Raw genomic sequence first — 20,608 nt, 5'->3', positions numbered from 1 at the left:
GAAGATTGAAACACTGTATAAAATTATCTCTGAAATACCTACTTGGTAGCCTAGGACTCATATTTGAGGTATAAAATACTGCTATTGGAACTACCCAGGTAATCTGTCAGAGTCAAATTTGAAGATCAGTCAGGATTCATCTGTGCCTCAGCTTCCTTATTGGTAAAATGAACACAATTTAGTAATTGTGTGAATACAATGGGATGATGCATACAAAATAGTGCCTATCACATAATGCTTACCTCACAGTAGTTATTATTGTTGTCTTTGTCATTTTTGTTGTTTTGTCACTCCTGGGCAATTTGTTAGGTATGATGAAAAAAGGTAAGATCATGGAAAAGAAAAGTAGCCAAATGAGGATAAATTTCACTTGCTTTCTAAAAGGTTTACCTGAAATTGACATTTTCAAAGAAGACATATCTATCTTGGTATATTTCTACAGTCAGGACATATTCTTGTACCATCCTCTCAATGACATCTCTTCTGAGTTCCAGGAAAACACACTTCTACTCAGAACTCAAGACTAGGCTCCTAGCTGAGGCAGGAGTATTATGAGTTCAAAGCCAGCCTCAGTAACTTAGCAAGGCCCTAAGCAACTCAGTGAGATCCTGTCTATAATAAAATATTTTTTAAAAGGGCTGGGGATGTGGTTTAGCACCCGTGGATTCAATCCCTGGTACCCCTCCCCCATAAAGAAAAGACTAGGCTTCTATGGAGGCAGAAGCCAGGCTCAAAATCCCAAGAACTGGGGAAGCAATTTTGTTCATTTTGTTCCCTTAATGGAACTCCCAGGGTCGGGTATGGGGGGCAGGAGTAGAGGAAACAGCATGAGCTGAATGTTGACAGGTAAATAGGTCTTCATCAATTGGATGAAAGGCTGTGGAGGGGGGAATAATTAGAGGGGTGTTCAGGGAGACATAGTCATGTGAACAAAAGCAGAGCAGCATGAAAGAATTAGACTTTAAAATTTTTTTAAATATATATATTATGGTTCTTGAACCTGAGATGCAAGGGAGGGATGATAGAAAAATCAACCCCAGAAAAAGGATAAGATATTCTAAGGTCATGCCAACAATGATAAGAAATGTGTAAATACATAATCAACTCCAGAATACTCCATACCAGAACAGTGTTGTCTCAATCGTACCTCTAGTGTGAAGGTTAAAAGTCAAAGTAAAAAAGAATAACTATAGCTATAATACAATATGGAGGAATACACAATATTGAAATATGTAAATTTTGACTCTTAAAAATATAAGTTGTGAGGGCAAGGATAAAAGTATGTGTACATAACTGAAGTTAAGTCATTAGCTTAAAATAGTCTATTTTAACTGTAAGATGTTTCATGTAAACCTCATGGTAACCACAAAACAAAGAAACTACAGTATACACACTATTAAAAAGCTAAAGGAATTAAAAGAGCACTAAAGAAAAAAAAGAAATCTGGATTTTGCTTTCATAGTCAATAGGAAATTATGGCTGAATACTTAGGGAGATTAGAAGAGTATGACAAGAAACTAGGTGAGTAATGATGGAGACTGAAACTGAGAAATATCAGTGAGGATTGAATGGAAGGTACCAATAGAAGAGAAGTTAAGAATTTATGCTTGGAAGTAGTTAAAATAAAATAATAATAAACACACATGATCTTCCAATAAAGGATTTTATTCATATGATATGTTTTACAAAATCATTTAAAATATGAAGCCATAGTTGATTATACATTTAGCTATTTGCTTTATTGAAAATAATATGATTACATGAAATTAGGGCTTTCCCAAAAAGTGGTGTGAGAGGATTCTTCTGTCTATAGTCCTGGAACCTGACAGAGATATTTAAACCCCCAGACTTTAATTCTACCTCACAGGTAAGCACTGGTCTAGGAAGGTCTGAGGTAACCTGGTATAATATGGGGCTGGTGCAGAATGAAATCTTGAACTTGTAAAATTAGGATTCATACTCTCATCTGAGTAAAGTTGAGGTAACTCAGTCAGTTTCAGGTATTCCTTTAACTTAGGAGTTCTATTAAGAAGGCGATCTATGTGCCAGCGATTGGTTTAAAATAGCTCCTCAGAATCCCATAGATTTTGGAGCAAACAGTTAACATAGTTTAAAATTACGCACCAGGATCTGTATTCTGAAAGTCACATTGTACAGCCCTACCTGTCAGGTCCCTTGCCTCACGCCAAACTTGTCATTTGCTGGGTCTCTTTTCCCCCTTCTAGTGGGAGGAAGTAATCAAAATTTCATTCTGTTATAACCTTTCCTTATGCCAGTTTAGGGTTTATTACAAGTCAAAGAATCCACCCAGATATTTTGGGAAGCAACCCAGAATCAAAGCATCAATAATAAAAATCAAGTCAATGTTATATATATCAAAGCACCACATTTAAAAAGTCAGAGATGTAAAAAGTGACCCTTACATTTTATAGCAATACATTGTGTTTAGTTATAGTTTTCAAAAAAATCATCAGAAAAAATATAAGCCTTTAAACAATAGTTAAAATGAATAGAAAGTTTTTTAAAGTATTTATTCAGAGTTTAGAGAACACCCAAATATGTGTTAATTTCAATCATTTTACTATACATTTTACTTTCTAAAACTGTAAAATTAAGCCAAAATGTAGAAGTGTGATTTAATCTACATTCCTAGTCCTGCTTGATATGTAGCTATATCTTAACTATAAAGCTATGCTCAAGTGAAATGTAAAAGGAATAGAATTTATAAGTTTTTAAATGTAGAAAGTACATGCCTAGTGCCTGAATAATCCAGTACTAATCCATTATATTAGTATATTCAAATAGTATACTCAACTTACTGCTTATCTCTCTTACAATGTTGTCTTGTAAATAATGCAACAATGTAAAACTGTCCCTGGTTCAAGAGGAAAGAACTTGATGAAAATGGATATAAAACCTCACCAAGAAATGCCAGCATTTTTCAAGGGGAAACCTGAACCCCAAATCATTAATCACAATTTACTATTAATTATAATTGAGATAAATCCCCAATTACATCTGGGTTATGGATATGTCTCACTAATGACAGTCTTGAACCAATATACCAGAAAAACAATGGACAATTCCTGAAAGTCACTGAAGGATAAAATTTAGTTACACTTTGTTTCCTGTTATAGAAGAGTGAATAAAGATTAGATAATGGGGGAGGGACTTCTGTTGCTAAAGCCATTTAAAGATAATTCAGATGGGCCTCAGGACAATTAGCCATATTGATTGCATGCATTCCACTCTCATTTTTAAGACACAAAGGTGTCCATTTCTCTAAGAGAACTGCTTTTACGGCAAGACACACTCTCTCTCTTGCCTTGGAGCCAAGTAATTGGAACCCTAAACACACTGCGGAGCTTCTGTTGGAACCGGTTTCCAACAAAACAATACAAAAAGGGATTAACACAGCTGTTGGTGAATCCCAGGAGGATGGCAAAAGGAAGTGCCAGGTCAATGACTGCTATAACTTCACAGCTATTAATGACACCCATCCAGGCCAGAGCATCCAGGAAGGTCAGAACATGGAAGGGAAGCCAGCAAATGATGAACGCCAGGACAACAGCAGCTGCCATCTTCAGGACTTGGTCACGGGTTATTCTGTTCTTCCCATAGCTGTTGGTCTTCAGTAAGTGTTTTCTGATCCCAAAGTAGCATGTTGCTATAAATATTAAAGGAATAATAAAGCCAAGGATATTTTTCATTAAGGCGATCCCAGCTGACCATTGAGCATAATTCTCAGGTGGGAAAGCCATAATACAAGCATTCACCCCTAGGTACTCAATGGTTCTGACATCTCGGAAATAAAATGTTGGCAATGAGGACAGACAGGCCATACACCAAACCAGGGGAACTATATAAGATGCTTGCCAGGGATTTCTTCTTTGAGACAGAAAGGGGTAGATAACTGATTGGTACCTATCAACGCTCATGCAGGTAATAAAAAAAATGCTTGCAAACATATTCAGGGTCAGAAAAGAACCAAAAACCTTGCACATCACAGGTCCAAAAAGCCAGTCATATTTGTAAGAATAATAGGTTGCCCAGAGAGGAAGAGTAGCCAAAAGAAGTAAGTCAGCCACAGCCAGGTTGAAGATGTAAATACTAGAAACCTTTTTAGGACCCTTTTGACAACAAAACAGTGTAACCACAACAGTATTAACAAAAAATCCAATCACAAAAATAATGTAATAGAGGATAGGAATTGCATCTAAATGCTTATCTGATGGTTTATGTGAGCAGTTAAAGGTGGACTCATTGTTGGCAGATATGTTCCCAAGTCCCAGACTGCTGGTAAGATTTTTGCTGATGGTGGCAAGACTGAAGTTGTCCTTCATATTGAAATGTCAGCAACTCCTAATTCGTATACTTTCTGTGGGGGAGAAAAATGAAGCTGTTAGAACACATATAAAGCTTAAGGTATATTTGAGTTTGTTAGCATTTTGAGTTTGAGGCTTTTTTTTTTTAAAAAAGCAAAAACAAGTAAGAAATTCCAGAAAACATTATGAAACAGGACCATGCCTGTGAAATAAGAATGTATTTTATCTCTTGAGGAAGAAAGAACAATTTTCTCAGTAGTAGCAAGAAGTAAGACATTTCAGGCTCAGGGACCAAAATTCTGAACAAAACTACTTTTTGTACCTCTTTTCTATCATGTTTTTAGAGTTTTAAAGAAAATATTTCAAAAGTTTAATGGAGATAGAGAATGTATGTAGCAACCAAGAAGCAACCCAAAATAAGAAAAATTAATACTTTAAAAACACTTGATCATTTATTTCAGCCTGTATTCTCTCTAGAAATCACACTGCTGCCTGCTATTTCATAGAGAAATGCTTTATTCAAGTAATTATATACAAATCATTATAGCTGTGGAAAATAAAAGTAGCATAAGCTATGGAAAAAAATAAGTAAGTGTACAAATGACAGAGTATGCAAAGGGAACATTGGAATAGGGGGATTGTGGTGAACTTTTACTTATTAAAAATAATCTCTTTAATTCTACTTTTCCATTGTTTTCACAATTATAATTATGAAGAAGTTATGGCATATATGCATATTTCTAAAAGCCTTCTGGTTTTAATAGAGAAAATTAGATTTAGATATAGATATCAAAGTTTTGTCTGTTTAATAGAAAAAAATTCAATTTAATTAGGAAAAGAAAAAGAAAACAAAAGAGCCAAATTTGTTCAAGGTCTAACAGAAATAGTTTTGATTGCTCAATGAAATAAGAATTGAACATCAATGATTAATCATGAGATAGTCTTATCATTTTTCTTTTGCTATCTTTTCAGTTGAATATAACTAAATAGTCACTGTTCTCCAATGTCATAATCAGTGTTCAGGTTTTTAAGACATTATGGTTTTGTTTTGAATTTTTTTACTAGCAACATTATTTTGAAATAAATGAAAATAAGCTAAAGATAAACACACTAAGGGAAAGACTATTACTTTAGATAGTTTTAAAGTAAATACAAATAAACTACTCAGTTAAAAATGTAATCACCAAAGTACCTCCTCATAAATAACAAACTCTCATTTTTTGTCTAAAGCTCATTTCTTCATATGACTTTACAAATTAACATGAAAGAATAAAAAACAAAAATAAATCCCACTGAATACTTACTGGTCGCTTGAGTTTAAAGCAGTTATCATAAATCAGCTTTCCTAGTTCCCAAATGCACTCCTGTAAGAGAAAGAGCAGTTGAATAATTTAGAAGTTTTGCAAAATAGTGTTAAAACACAGGGAAAAGGAAAGTTCATCCATAAAAAAATATTTTCATTTAATGTATGTTCTACTTTCCAAGTATATATAAATTGTTCAGACTTACCTTAAAAGTTCAGGCTGAAGAATGCTTTGAATTCTGTGCTTATTCGTTCTCTTAGAGTCTGGGATGTAATAGCACTAGATCTCTGGTTTCCTTCTTATATGTTCCGTCTGTCCACTGGGGAGCCTTCAACCTACATAATTCTAGGGCTGACTTATGAACACTTGCCAGCTTTCCAGAGGGTTTTTTTTTTTTTGGCTGCAAAACATTAATCTGAAATTCTCACTGTCTCCAATCATAACAGCTCATTCAAATAAATCTCAAACAAAAAAAAATGAAGTTTCCACAAATGTGTTAGAGAATTTTGAAGTCAGTGGCTTGCTTTAAAAGAAGAATATAATTACTTGCAGAATTTTCTCTTTCTTTTTCTCTGATTATGACATTCTCAAATGAGTTAAGGATTGGAGACCAGAGAATTTATTCAAGTAGCCGAGTCTTTTTTCACAAACATCTTTCACAAACTTTATTACTTTTTGAAATTTTACACATTTATTAAAGAATGGTAGCAACATCACTTGAACTACAACTTCTAAAATTTCTTCCTTGCTTTAAACATTTTTGCTGACTTGTTGCTGGAGGATTAGAGATAAGAAGGATATCATTTTCATGTGATAGAAAAGAAGTATTAACATTTAGTGCTCCTTCCATAGGACTCTCTCCTATTTGTGACTCAGTACAAAGGACAGAAGATAAAGAACAAATAGGCAGCTATTTCACCCTGGATCACTGTAGTTCTTGTTGTTGTTTTTAGTCTTTGTGGTGGTGGGGTGATCAACTTTATATAACCAGTCTTGTAGAAGCAAGAGTGATAAAATGAAGGAAGACAAGATGATGGTAGTGATAATAATAGCTGACAATAAATACTATGTGCCAAACACTCCCTTTTATGCTCAACAGTTTAATATAGAGGCAATATAGCACACTGGTAAGTACAAGGCCTCCAGGATCCATACCTGACTTCATAGGCTCAACTCTACCACTTCCTAATTCTATTACCATGGCCAAGTTACTTTCCTTCTTCATGTCTCAGTTTTCTCACCTGAGCAATAGGGATAATGTTAATTACCCACATCAGGGAGTTACAAAGATTAAATGAGTTAATGTGTTTATAGTGCTTAGAATTATACCTAGCATATGATAGATGCTCATACAGCTTTACAACAAGAAACTAAGATTCACAGAGTTTAAAAGAATTTTCTTAGGTCACGTAGCTATTAAATGAGGATATTTGAATTTCAAACTAAAGTCGGGGTTCCTGCTTTTAACCTCTGTACTACAGAAGGAAGCACTAGCTGGTCCTTTAATCTTACCTTTTGTCTTGTCAGAAGAAAACAAGCAACATTTCCATAAAATCACTACTGACCATTCATAAACTACTACAAAAGCACCAAAGAAGGAAAAGCAGTTTGAATGATAGTTGTGTAAGGAGTATTTTTCTTAATGTTATTGGCAAAAGGGAGACCACAGGAAGGAGAATTGTGTAAGCAAATAGCTTTCTCTAGTTAGTACAGATAACTAGAGAATCCAGGACAATGAAATGGACAAAAGGATTCCACTTATTACTAAGGATCATTTTTTCAGACAAGCAATAAGAGTGCACCTATCGATATTGCAGGCTGCAGGTAGGGGCAGAGGGTATCTTTTCCATTAGTAGGTAAGCACCTAAGCAAGTCATTCGCAAAAGATCAAGGAAGGAGAAGACTATAGATGACAGAGGACGAAATTACAAATGATGGGGACAAAGCAAATGGCTATTGACATTTGTTTCTCTGTTGGTATTAAAGTCAATCCTACAGTACACAAGCATATGAGACCAGTAAGAAAAGGTTACCATTGTCTGGAAAATACAGTAAGATTCAAAGGCTTGCACAAACACCGTCATAGCATTTATTTCAGTACACTCAGTTTGCACAATGACAAAATGCACCTAATATACATAAGTACCATTCTATTAAATCTCAGAATATTTGTTTCTTGTGCTCTGGACAGATTCAGGTTGAAGCCGTGTCCAAATGATGAAAAACTGATGTTTGGGAAACAAAAGAGCGGGCACATATGTTTATCGGCAGGAGAGTTCAAATGGGAACTGGTTTCACTCTTTGTTTAAGCCTGGTTTCTCCCTCCATTTCAAATGTTTGTTTTTGCGACATACAAGGGAATTTTCCAGGCCAGAGTCTCCTGAGTGGTCACAATGGGTCAGATTCCCACCCTGCTCTATTTCTAGCCCCCTTTCATGTCCCTTGCAAAGAAACAGTCAGGAGGTGAGCTATAAACTTTGAGAACAAACTGCAGGCTCGCCTCCAGGAGACCTAGCCTTGAACACTCCCCAGGAGCAGGGGACCTTGTCTAGAGCTTTTGTCCTTCATTACAGAAACTTCTGACGTAAATAAAGTTTAAAGAGGCACACATTTCCCAGAAGATTAAAAAGACATTTACTTTGTTTCTTCATAATTTTTGGAGTAAAAATTTTCATAAGTCAAAGAAAAATTTTTGTAACTTCAGGGAATTAAGAAAAAAAAGACAAAAAAGAATAGCAATAATATTCACACTACTCAAAGCAAGAAATACAGCATATTATTGATTCAGCAAAGAACACTCAGTTAAGCCAACAATGTAAATACACTTGAGATTCAAATAAATGTCAGTCATGGGAAGCAATACAACACAAAAAAATTCATTCTCCTGGAGACAGTGGTAATTTTTTGTTGTTGTAGTTGGAAGATTGACTTAAAAAAGCTTTGGATCATTTGAATAAATTATGCAGTTCTTCAGAACAAGTGCAGCTGGGCTAACAGAATTAAACAGTGGCAAATCACATTAAATTATTTTTTTCTAATTAATACCTACTGTTTCTTATGCCATTACTTAACTGCATTTTAAAAGACTCTAGTTTAATATATATGTATATATATAATTTATATATTTATATATATATATTTATGTATATTCTTGTTAATTTCTCTTCTGCTGAATGGACACAGGATTCATAAGAAAAATTTATATCTTCCCCACACAGAGATGAGGCTTTGAAGGAACAAGGAACACATAAATGCAAAATTCTTTTCAAGCATACTCTGGTTATAGGGGATAAGGATTAGATACAGAGATCATGGAATGATTGAATATACATAGTCTTTACTTTTTAATTTTTTTTAGAGTTATTTTAATTTCCCCACCCCAGACACCTCTCTGCATTCCTATCCAGACCAATATCATTTCCACTTCTCGCAAATTCAACACACACACACATGCACACACACACACACACACACACACACACACACACACACGCCATTCACACATATACATACATACTTCACACCAATCATTATTTGATTTACTTATCCATAGGTAAGCCTTACTTTAATTGCCACTGGACTTTTCCCTGTGAACAAAACCTCTGTGGGGTCCCTGAAAGAAAGGTAGTTAAGAAACTGTGCATTAGCAGTAAGTCTTGGCAGATTGTATTTGTGACTCTCTGGTTTCTAATACAATAAGAACAGGAATGTCAAGATGAAAGCAAATGGAAAAATATAAGGTCTGTTATTCAGAACGAGAGATCAGACTGACCGTTTTATACAAAACAGACTAAAAACCCAGTGAAATGACCAATGTGAGTGAATATTTGTATCAAATTGTCTGTCTAGGCGTCCCAGAGAGAGTCACTGAGAGAACTATTAAATCAGTTAACAAAGTTAAATCCATGTAGTCAGATGAATGAATGTCTGAGTCAGTACATTCCTGAGACCAGTTGCTTCCAGCTGAATCTGTTTCTAAGAAAAGAAGGGGAAGGAAGAGTTCCAATTCTTCTTTTCCCCAAAGACACCTACAGTTCTGAGCATCCTGTTCACATGAGGATTTCACAGAAGGGACCCTAGTTCTATCAAATAACATCTTAAATGCTATATAACTCCGCTGGTGGAAAAGATTATTTAAAATTAAAAACTGTCTATATTATTTGCTTACATTCAAAGTGTCAATTAACTGATTTGATATTTCCCCTCACCGATATAACTAAATTAGTTAGCTTAACTAAATTATTCAAAATGGTCAATTGATTAAATTGGCCTGGTAAACCAACCACTTATTTCAGCAATATTTAGACACCACTGTTATTCTATCAATATTCAAACACCATTGCTAGGTGGTGGGGATGTTTTGGGGAGATTTGTCAGGTTGGATCTCTCAAAGGGTAGTGGGTCAACAAACGATTACAACTAGTGTTTTCTCCTCAGGCTTGAAGCACAGAAACAACTTTCTCTTGGTTTGTCTTACACTAACCAAGTTCACAACAAAATGGATAAGCTACCTTATTAACTAATTATTTTACGATAGAGATGTATCACTTTTCAATGACCATAAAACTTGCACTCCTTATCTGAAGCACCTTCTCCATCTTCTTCCCAATATCAAGAAATAAGGGAAATATGGCTTGGTGACTATGTAATCAGAACAAGAAAGCTGGTAACTGGGAGTATATTTCATTCAGCTCTGGGAAATTTCATATCAGATGTTGTAATTCTAGACGCCAGATTGATAAGTAACTAAGCCATTCTCTTCATCAATTTTGCCTCCCTGGACCCTATTTTTGGGTGGAGATAATTGTCCCATTCTGTTCATACATTCTTTTAGATAGCAGTATTATTGATGAAGCATGTAGTCAAGTCCCTGTTCTAGGCAGCCAAAAAGTCATTCAGGCTCTGCTTTGATTAGACAAATTCTCAGAGTTAGGCATCAGGGAGAGCAATCCCTTACCAAAAAGAGCAGGAAAGTGGCAAAATAAATCTCTCTAAAACTGGTCATCAATTCAGAGGAAATATTCTGAGCAAATTGTTGCTTGGCTTTGTTTAAGGTCATTTACCCCACCCACCCACCTCTCCTTTAGGCTCTTAAAATGATAACAAAAGCAATGAAAAATTGTACAGCTTTGGATACATATGCTTTTTTCCCATTGGTTTGTAAATAATTTTTTTTTAGTTTTTTTATTTCATTTATTTTTATTTTTACAGAGTGCATTTTGATTCATTGTACACAAATGAGGTACAAATTTTTATTTCTATGGTTGTACACACTGGAGATTCACATCCTTTGTGTGAATACATGTACATAAGGTAATGATGTCTGTCTCATTCCACTATCTTTCCTACCCCCAGCCCCCTCCCCTCCCCTCATTTCCCTCTACACAATCCAAAGTTCCTCCATTCTTCTCTTACCCCACTCCCCCACTCCCCAATATGTATCATCATCCACTTATCAGTGAAACATTCAACCTTTGCTTTTTTGGGGTTGGCTTATTTCACTTAGCATGATATTCTCCAACTCCATCCATTTACCTGCAAATGCCATAATATTTTTCTATTTTATGGCTGAATAATATTCCATTGTATATATATATACCACATTTCTTTATCCATTCATCTATTGAAGGGCATCTAGGTTGGGACATTTGCTTTTTGAGGTACAAAACAACTTAGAAGATAAATCAAGGGCTGGGGTTAGGGCTCAGTGATAGAGCATTTGCCCAGCACGTGTGAGGCACTGGGTTTGATCCTCAGCACCACATAAAAATAAATAAAATAAAGGTATTGTGTCCATCTACAACTAAAAATCATTTTTAAAAAGGAGATAAAGTAATATAGCAGGAGGTTAGGGTGAAGTTCTGGGTAGATCTAAGGAAATGGGAACAGGAAGCTTGTCACTGGGAATCTGAGACTGAGCTTTTAGAAATTTATCCTATAGATATCTGAATTCATGGTTTTCAATAAAGTTGTGCAATTGAAAGAAGAATTTTAGTGTTTTCATTAGTGCATTATAGTTGCATATTTATACATAACCATACATGCATGCAATGCAATTTGCACCATTTTAGTCCCCAGTATTTCCTCTTTCCCTCCCCTCTTCTCTCTCTAATTCCCCCTCCTTACTCTTGGATTCTTCCATTTATTTATTGTTTTTTAATTGGTGCCTGAAAGCAGAATTTTTATTACAAATAAGTTGCAATGGATCCACAAATAAAACAGCTTGTTTTTATATCTAGAAGTTGATAGTATTCCCTACAATTATCTTGCTGTATATTCTTTCAGTATCATTGCCCTTATTTTATATTAGCCACACAATTGAAATTATTCTTCCTTTATTTATGTTGTAAATCAAGAAATAATTCACATACCATGAAATTCGCCCTTTTAAAATGTACATTACATTGGGTTTTAGTATATTCACAAAGTCATGCAATTATTACACTGTATAATTCCAAAACATTTTTATCACTGTAAAAGAAACTTGATATCCATTGGCAGTTGTACTTCATCCCCCCTCTCTCCAGTCTCCGTTCTCCTTTTTCTTTCTATTTTTATTAGTTTTTGTAAACATAAACGTTGTTTCATGTTTTAAAAATGAGTCGTTACCTAGAAATTCCAAAGGATGTTGTGTGGAGAAAAAGAGAACAGATCAATACAAATAAATGAACTTTAAGAACAGCATAGCAGGACTGGGGCTATCACTCAGTGGTAGAGCACTTGCCTCACACATGCAAGACACTGGGTTTGATGCTCGGCATCACATAAAAATACATAAATAAAGATATTTTGTCCATCTAAAACTAACAAATATTTTAAAAATAACAGCATGGCATTACTATTTTTGTTATATTTAGTTGTTTTCACAGGCATGGTTCTGTGGACCACAGATTACAGTAAATTAAACACCCATTTGATGAACATTTAGATTATTAACCTAAGTCTACTTCCCTCCTAACCCTCCTATGTATTCCTGTTTAATTATTTGTACTAAACTCCCAGTAAGAAAGTTTCTTTGGCATTAATGCAAAAAGTAAGTGTCATGTAAATAGCCTCTAGAGTTGGAAGGTCCCCAAACTTTATGTAAACAGAAGGCCACCTTTTGTTTCCCCAGACATGAAGTGTCTAGGGGGTTATCAGGAAGGTACTGACACATAAAAATGTGAATTATAAAAGAAATGATTAAGAGTGTGAAGAAAGAGCCTACGAAATGGTAGAAAATCTTTGCCACCAGCTCCTCAGGGAATTAATATACAAAATATATAAAGAACTCAAAAAACTTAACACCAAAAAAGTCCAATCAATAAATGGGCAAAAGAACCAAACAGGCATTCCTCAAAAGAAGAAAAACAAATGGTCAAGAAATACATGAAAAAACATTCAACATCACTAGCAGTCAGGGAAATGCAAATCAAGATTACACTGATTTCATCTCACTCCAGTCAGGATGGCAATTATCAAGAATACAAATAATAATAAATGCTGGTCATTATGAGTGAGAAAAGGCACACTCATATATTGTTGGTGGGACTGCAAATTAGTGCAACCACTCTAGAAAGCAGTATGGAGATGTCTCAAAAAAACTAAGAATGGAACCACCATATTTCCCAGCTATCCCACTCCTTGATATTTATCCAAAAGAACTAAAATCAGCGTTCTATAGTGATACAGCCACATCACTGTTTATAGTAGCAGAATTCACAATAGCCAAGTTATGGAACCAGTCCAGACGCCTGTCAGTGTCTGAATAGATTAAGAAAATATGATATATATGCACAATGGAATTTTACTCAGTCATAAAGAAGAATGGAAATTATGGCATTTGCCAGTAAATGAATGGAATTGGAGAACATCATGCTAAGTGAAATAAGTCACACTCACAAAAGTCAAGGATCAAATGCTTTCATTCATATGTGGAAGCTAGAGAGAATTAAGAGGAAAAGGAGGGTTGAATATCATAAAGATATAGGGAACATAAGTGAAATAGAAGAAGGGGATCAAGAGGGAGGGATGGGAAAGGGGAGGAAACACAGGACTGATTTAACAAAATAATGCTTTATGCATATACAAATATACACAAGGAATTCCACCTTTATGTATATGTAGAAAGCACCAATCAAAACTAAATAAATAAATGAGCAAAAGGAACACCAGTAGAGAAAGGAGAATTGTGAAGGGAGGAAGACAAGGAAAGTAGGCAAATAGGTACTGAAATGGAATAAAACAAATTCCACACATGTATGGTTTTATCAAAATGAACTAATTACTCTATATAACTATAATGTTCTAATAAAAAGTGAATGATGAAAAGCGTGAGTAAAGTATAGGAGAGGGTACCAAATCCTATGCTAGGCACTTGGTATATTTTGTGCATATTTTGCAACAATCCTGAAAGATGTGTATCATCCCTGTCTTATATATGAGTAGAAATGAGAACACTGAAACAGAGAAGTTGAACAACTTGACCAATGTCAAACAACTAGTAAATTATAAAACTGAATCTCAAAAACCCCAGATATTATTTCCAATACACCATCCTAATAAATATGAGGCACAAGAGAAATTAATTTCTCCAAAACCAGAGGGACTTCTAAGCATTCTGGGTCTCTCTGGGTAAACATCCATAAGAAAAATGTTTTAAGAGATTATTAGATCATCTCAACAAGTGAGAATAATTTATTTTTTTGGTTTTTTGTTTGTTTATTTTGATTCATTGTACACAAATGGGGTACAACTGTTGTTTCTCTGGTTGTATACAAAGTAGACTCGCACCATTGGTGTAATCATACATGTACATAGGGTAATGATGTTTGTCTCATTCTACTATTTTTCCTTTCCCCCCATCCCTCTCACCCTCTTTTTCCTCTATACAATCCATCCTTCCTCCATTTTTGCCTCCCTCCTACCTTCCATTATGTATCATCATCCACTTATCAGAGAGATCATTCCACCTTTGGATTTTTGGGATTGGCTTATCCCATGTAGCATGATATTCTCCAACTCCATCCATTTACCTGAAAATGCCATAATTTCATTCTTCTTTATGACTAATATTCCATTGTGTGTATATACCACAGTTTCTTTATCCATTCATCAATTGAAGGACATCTAGGTTGGTTCCACAATCTAACTCTTGTGAATTAAGCTGCCATAAACATTAATGTGGCTGTGTCCCTGTGGTATGCTAATTTTAAGTCCTTTGGGTATAGACTGAGGAGTGGGATAGCTGGGTCAAATGGTGGTTCCATTCCAAGTTTTCTAAGGAATCTCCACACTGCTTTCCAGAGTGGCAGCACTAATTTGCAACCCCACCAGCAATGTATGAGTGTACCTTTTTCCCCACATCCTTGCCAACACCTACTGTTGCCTGTATTCTAGATGATAGATATTCTAATTGAGGTGAGATGAAATCTTGGGGTAGTTTTGATTTGCATTTCTCTTTATTACCAGAGATGTTGAACATTTTTCATATATCTGTTGATTGATCACAAGATCTTCTTCTGTGAAGTGTCTGCTTATTTCCTTAACCCATTTATTGAATGGGTTATTTGTATTCTTGGTGTAAAATATTTTGAGTTCTTTATAGATTCTGGAGTTTAGTGCTCTATCTGAAGTATGTGGTAAAGATTTTCTCCCACTCTATAGGCTCTCTCTTCACTTTGGTGATTGTTTCTGTTGCTGAGAAAAAGGTTTTCAGTTTGAATCTAATCCAATTATTGATTCCTGCTTTTATTACTTGTGCTGTGGGAGTCATGTTAAGGAAGTTTGATTCTAAGCCGACATGATGAAGATTTGGGCCTCCATTTTCTTCTGTTAGTCGCAGGGTCTCTGGTCTAATTCTGAGGTCCTTGATCCATTTTGAGTTGAGTTTTGTGCAGGATGAGAGATAGGGGTTTAATTCCATTTTGCTGCATATGGATTTCCAGTTTTCCCAGCACCATTTGTTGAAAAGGCAATCTTTTCTCCATTGTAAGTTTTTGGCACTTTTGTCTAATATGAGGTAACTGTATTTATGTGGGTTTGTGTCCGTGTTCTCTATTCTGTACCATTGGTCTACCTGTCTATTTTGGTACCAATACCATGCCATTTTTGTTACTATTGCTCTGTAGTATAGTTGAAAGTCTGCTATGTGGGTTTGTGTCCGTGTCCTCTATTCTGTACCATTGGTCTACCTGTCTATTTTGGTACCAATACCATGCCATTTTTGTTACTATTGCTCTGTAGCATAGTTGAAGGTCTGCTATTGTGATATTTCAATAGATGCAGAAAAAGCATTTGACAAAATACAGCACCCTTCATGCTCAAAACACTAGAAAAAATAGGAATAGTAGGAGCATTCCTCAACATTGTAAAGGGTATCTATGCTAAGCCCACAGCCAATAGCATTCTAAATGGAGAAAAACTGAAAACATTCCCCCTAAAAACTGGAACAAGGCAGGGATGCCCTCTTTCACCACTTCTATTCAACATCGTCCTTGAAACTCTAGCCAGAGCAATTAGACAGACCAAAGAAATTAAAGGGATACGAATAGGAAAAGAAGAACTAAAACTATCCCTATTTGTCAAAGACATGATTCTATATTTAGAGGAGCCAAAAAGTTCCACCAGAAAACTTCTAGAACTCATAAATGAATTCAGTAAAATAGCAGGATATAAAAATCAATGCTCATAAATCTAATGCATTTTTATTCCCAAGTGATGAATCCTCTGAAAGAGAATTTAGGAAAACCACCCCATTCACAATAACCTCAAAAAAATAAAATACTTGGGAATCAATCTAACAAAATAAGTGAAAGACCTGTACAATGAGAACTTCAGAACACTAAGGAAAGAAATTAAAGAAAACCTTAGAAGATGGAAAGCTCTCCCATGTTCTTGGATAGGTGGAATTAATATTGTCAAAATGGCCATACTACCAAAAGTGCTATACAGATTCAATGCAATTCCAATTAAAATCCCAATGATGTACCTCATAGAAATAGAGAATAACTTATAAGTATAATATACTATAAGTCAATCTCACAAGTAAAATGTTATTGTAAAGGAATATTTTTCTTTACCCACACTTAATACAAAAGTAAATGGCCATAGCTAAGATGAAGTCAATAAAGTAAAATGAGCTTGAATTGCAGAAGTTTAAGTATTTGTTTACATAATTTAATTCATCGTACAAATCCCTGTAGAGTGCTGAAATAGTCTTAAAGAAATCTAAAACTGTAAAAACACATAAAATAAGAGAAAGGTGCATACATAACTTGACCTATACTTTCAAAATACATTTATTATTTTAAGAATATTGGGAATTTCTAAAATTTTGTTTTTTCTATCAATTGGTCTTTTTCTTTTCCTTTTTTTTTTTTTTTTTTTTTTTTTTTTCAGTGCTGGGAATCAAACCCAGGACCTAGCACACACACTAGGCAAGTGCTTTAGGCTAGCACAATCAAAGGCCTCCCTTGTCAAAAACTCAAAGTTTCAGGCACTTCTAAGTAATAGAAGTGAATAATAGTGTCAACAAGAAATGTGGATTCCATTAAGTGTCCAGTTAGCCAACTTAATAATGCCTTCCCACTGTGCAAGATAGCACAGATGAGGCAGAAGTGACAGAAGAGACAGTTGAGGAAGATCCAAGTTCATCACTTGAGTTGTTAAAAAGTAAATCTGAAAATAATTCATTGATTTGGACCAGTCAGTGAATTGATGTTCAAATATAGAAACTAGAGTAGAAAATGGTCACCCTCTCTCTGGGAAGCATCCTTTATTCAAAGGTGTGTGCAGCTTTGAGTAGAAAGTGCATTGAGAGTGAAGGAAAGAACTAGCCTCTTCTTCATCAGTCAATTGAAGCAAATATGGTCATTACTGGAAAAACTGGTTTCAACATTTTGTATTGTTAGCCCTCTGTGTGCCTATGTAGGAAGCTATTGACATTATTCATGCCATCTTTATAACCTGATCTTTATTCAAGCATTCATTCTTTCAGCAATCATATATGAAGGCCTACTGTGCAGCCAATCTTGAACTAGGTACTGGAAATATAGAGATAATTAAAAATTGTTTTAATCTCTAGAAGTTTACAATCTAATTTGTTTCAAAGAATAAACTTTCATAACAATTTCTCTCCCTTTTTGGCTTCATGATATGAGAAAGTCCCAGGAGAATTAAGATAAAGAGATAAATTAGGAGGAAAGAAAATCAAGATTCACCTGTCCTCTCAGTGTTTTCTACTCAGAAGAGTGAGAGAAAATCCTTTCCAAATCTAAAATAGACTGGTGAGACTTGTGCCATTTTGTCACTGGGAGAGTCCTGTCCCTCTCTTTTCCTCTCCCCCTCCCGCTTCTTGTTGCCCTTTCTCTCTCTCTTCTGATTTTTTCTTTTAGAAATCCATATTTGTATTTTGTCCTTGTTGCCATTTTTATAACTTGTGTGGGACAGACTGAAATAGTAAATGTATTTTTCCACATATTATACATTCATGGTGATATGCATGCCATGGTCATCATTGGTCTCAAGGCCCAGACAGTTTAAAAGATTAGATAAGCAACATTTGGATCATGTGGACAGATTAAGGTAATAATCTGACTGGTTGTCACAGAGACTGACCTAGAAGGAATAGTGCAATTGTGCTACAGGTTTATATGAACTTAGAGTATATTACTACTCTAAATGAACTTAGGGTTCCAACTGCTTATGACTGTCTGCTCATAGATTTATAATAAAATGAATACAGTGGTTTTAAAACATGTTGCATCAAATTCATTATAAAAGATTCTGAATGCATCAATCTACTTTTACCCACATTTACTCATACAGTACAGTGATTAAAAAACAAGTCCTTTGGACTGGGGATATAGCTCAGTAGGTAGAGTGCTTGCCTGTCAAGTACAAGTCCCTGGGTTCAATGCCCAGCACAGAAAAAAAAAAAAAAACCCACAGGCCCTTAGCATAAAAACAGACATATAGACCGCTGGAACAGAATAAGTAACCCAGAAACAAACCCACTTATCTACAGACAACTGCTTTTCTATAAAGAAGCAAAGAAGAATATTTTCAATAGATGGTACTGGGAAAATTGAATGTCCATATATAGAATAAAACTAGACCCCTATCTCTCATGAGTTGTAAAAATCAACTGAAAATAAATTAAAGATCTAAAGTTATTACAGAAAATATAGGGGAGGCACTTCAAGACATTGGTGTGGGCAATAATTTTCTTGATATGATTTCAAAAGCAAAAAATAACAAATGGGATTACATCAAACTAAAAAGCTTCTGCACAATAAAGGAAATAATCAACAGAATGAAGAAACAACCTACAGAATGGGAAAAAAAATATTTTCAATCTATACATTTGATGAGGGGCTAACGTCCAAAATTATAAGGACTTCAAAAAACTCAACAATTTCCACAAATGAAAGAAAATATGAGGTGCTTACATATACTTATTTTTGTGTGTCTGGCTAATTTCATTTAACATGATAACTTTCAGTTTCAATCATTTTCTAAAAATGACATGATTTCATTCTTCTTAATGGCTGAAAAATACTCCACTGTGTGTATCCTATTTTCTTTATTCATTCATCTCTTTTTTTCTCTTTCCACCTTTTTATTGATGCATTATAGTTGTACATAATTATGGGATATTTTTAAATATTTGTACATGCACACTATCCATTTATCTGTTGGTGGGCACCTAGACTGATTCCATATCTTAACTATTGTGGACAGTGCCACAATAGATATGGGCATGCAGGTATTTCTTTGTATCCTGACTACGTTTCCTTCAGATATATATCCACAAGCCTTGGAGTCAGATAAACCTAGATTTGGTCTCTGTTCTACCATTTACTAGGCTATGTGACCTTGGATAAGTTACTTCACATCTCTGCATTCCAGTTTTCTTGTCTGGGTTATTATAAAAATTACATGAGATGATACATGTAAAGCATTTAGTACAGTGCCTAGAATATAGTATACTCAATTTTCCATTTTGATTAAATCACTATTATAAACAACTCAAATACAAGTAACACAAACCAATCATGGGCTATATCATTCTGTATCATCACTTTATACCCCAAAAAGATAAAGGCTGTTCTGAAAAATGTTCTAGCAGCATAAATAAAATTTTTTCTGAGTCTCGAGTGTTTTGTTTATATAAATTTAAAATAAGAAGAATAACAGTACCTCTTAAAAGGTAGTTGTGAGGAACATATGAAAATATGTGAATGCAGAGTGCACCTAGTAGGCATCGAATAAGTGGTAACATTTATGCACTTTGCTGCTATTGTTGCAACTGTTGTAGTTCTTATTATGATGATATTTGATGATATTTAAAAATAATAAAGACAGCTATTATTATTAAACCTAATCATTATGATTAATAATGTCCTAATATGCCTAAGTTATTGTTTTGATCAAGCTCTTTGGCTTCTAAACAAAGAAATTAACTAAAATGTGGCCTAGTAAAAACCAATAAAGAATTTAGAATGAGACACAGACTTTCCAGACAATATATAAATAAATGTCATTGTTTCTTGTTCATAAGCACCAGTGGCTACTCCTCTCTTAACACAGTACAAGGCCCTGCATTATATCATCTGTGGACACCCTTTTCCATCCCCACCCTTCCACCAACCCATACATACACCAACACCACACCACTACTGAGGCCTCATCTTTCACTTCTTTATTCTGGATTACTTCACTTCAATCACACTGGCATCTTCAGTATGACTCCTATTCCCCAAGAACCCTCTGCCCTCGTGGCCTTCACAAATGCTATCCCCACCATGTGAAACACTCTTTCCCCAAATAGCCACATGACCTACTCCCTCACTTCTTTGAGATCTCTATTCAGATATAGCCTTATTAAAGAGGATTTCCCACCCCTCCCTAACTAAAATACCACCAAATTCTATCTTTCATCATAGCCCTTATTACTGCCTAACATAGTATATGTACACATAAACATACGTGTATAAT

The 20,608-nt window shown here is 34.9% G+C and overlaps 1 protein-coding gene across 1 annotated transcript; it reads right to left on the bottom strand.

Annotated features, from left to right (window-relative positions):
• Positions 1-3,055: 3,055 nt before the first annotated feature.
• Agtr2 (angiotensin II receptor type 2) lies at positions 3,056-5,895 on the bottom strand. Its single transcript, XM_047537072.1, has 3 exons — positions 5,835-5,895; positions 5,630-5,689; positions 3,056-4,378 (listed from the first exon to the last, which is right to left on the bottom strand). The coding sequence occupies exon 3, from the start codon at positions 4,341-4,343 to the stop codon at positions 3,258-3,260; it is 1,086 nt and encodes a 361-aa protein (XP_047393028.1). The 5' UTR covers positions 4,344-4,378; positions 5,630-5,689; positions 5,835-5,895; the 3' UTR covers positions 3,056-3,257.
• Between the last annotated feature and the right edge of the window lie 14,713 nt (positions 5,896-20,608).

Source organism: Sciurus carolinensis, chromosome X (assembly GCF_902686445.1).
Source record: "Sciurus carolinensis chromosome X, mSciCar1.2, whole genome shotgun sequence".
In the NCBI taxonomy this organism is placed as follows: Eukaryota; Metazoa; Chordata; class Mammalia; order Rodentia; family Sciuridae; genus Sciurus; species Sciurus carolinensis.
Note: the sequence above shows the minus strand (reverse complement) of the source record. Positions and strands in the feature narration are given on the sequence as shown.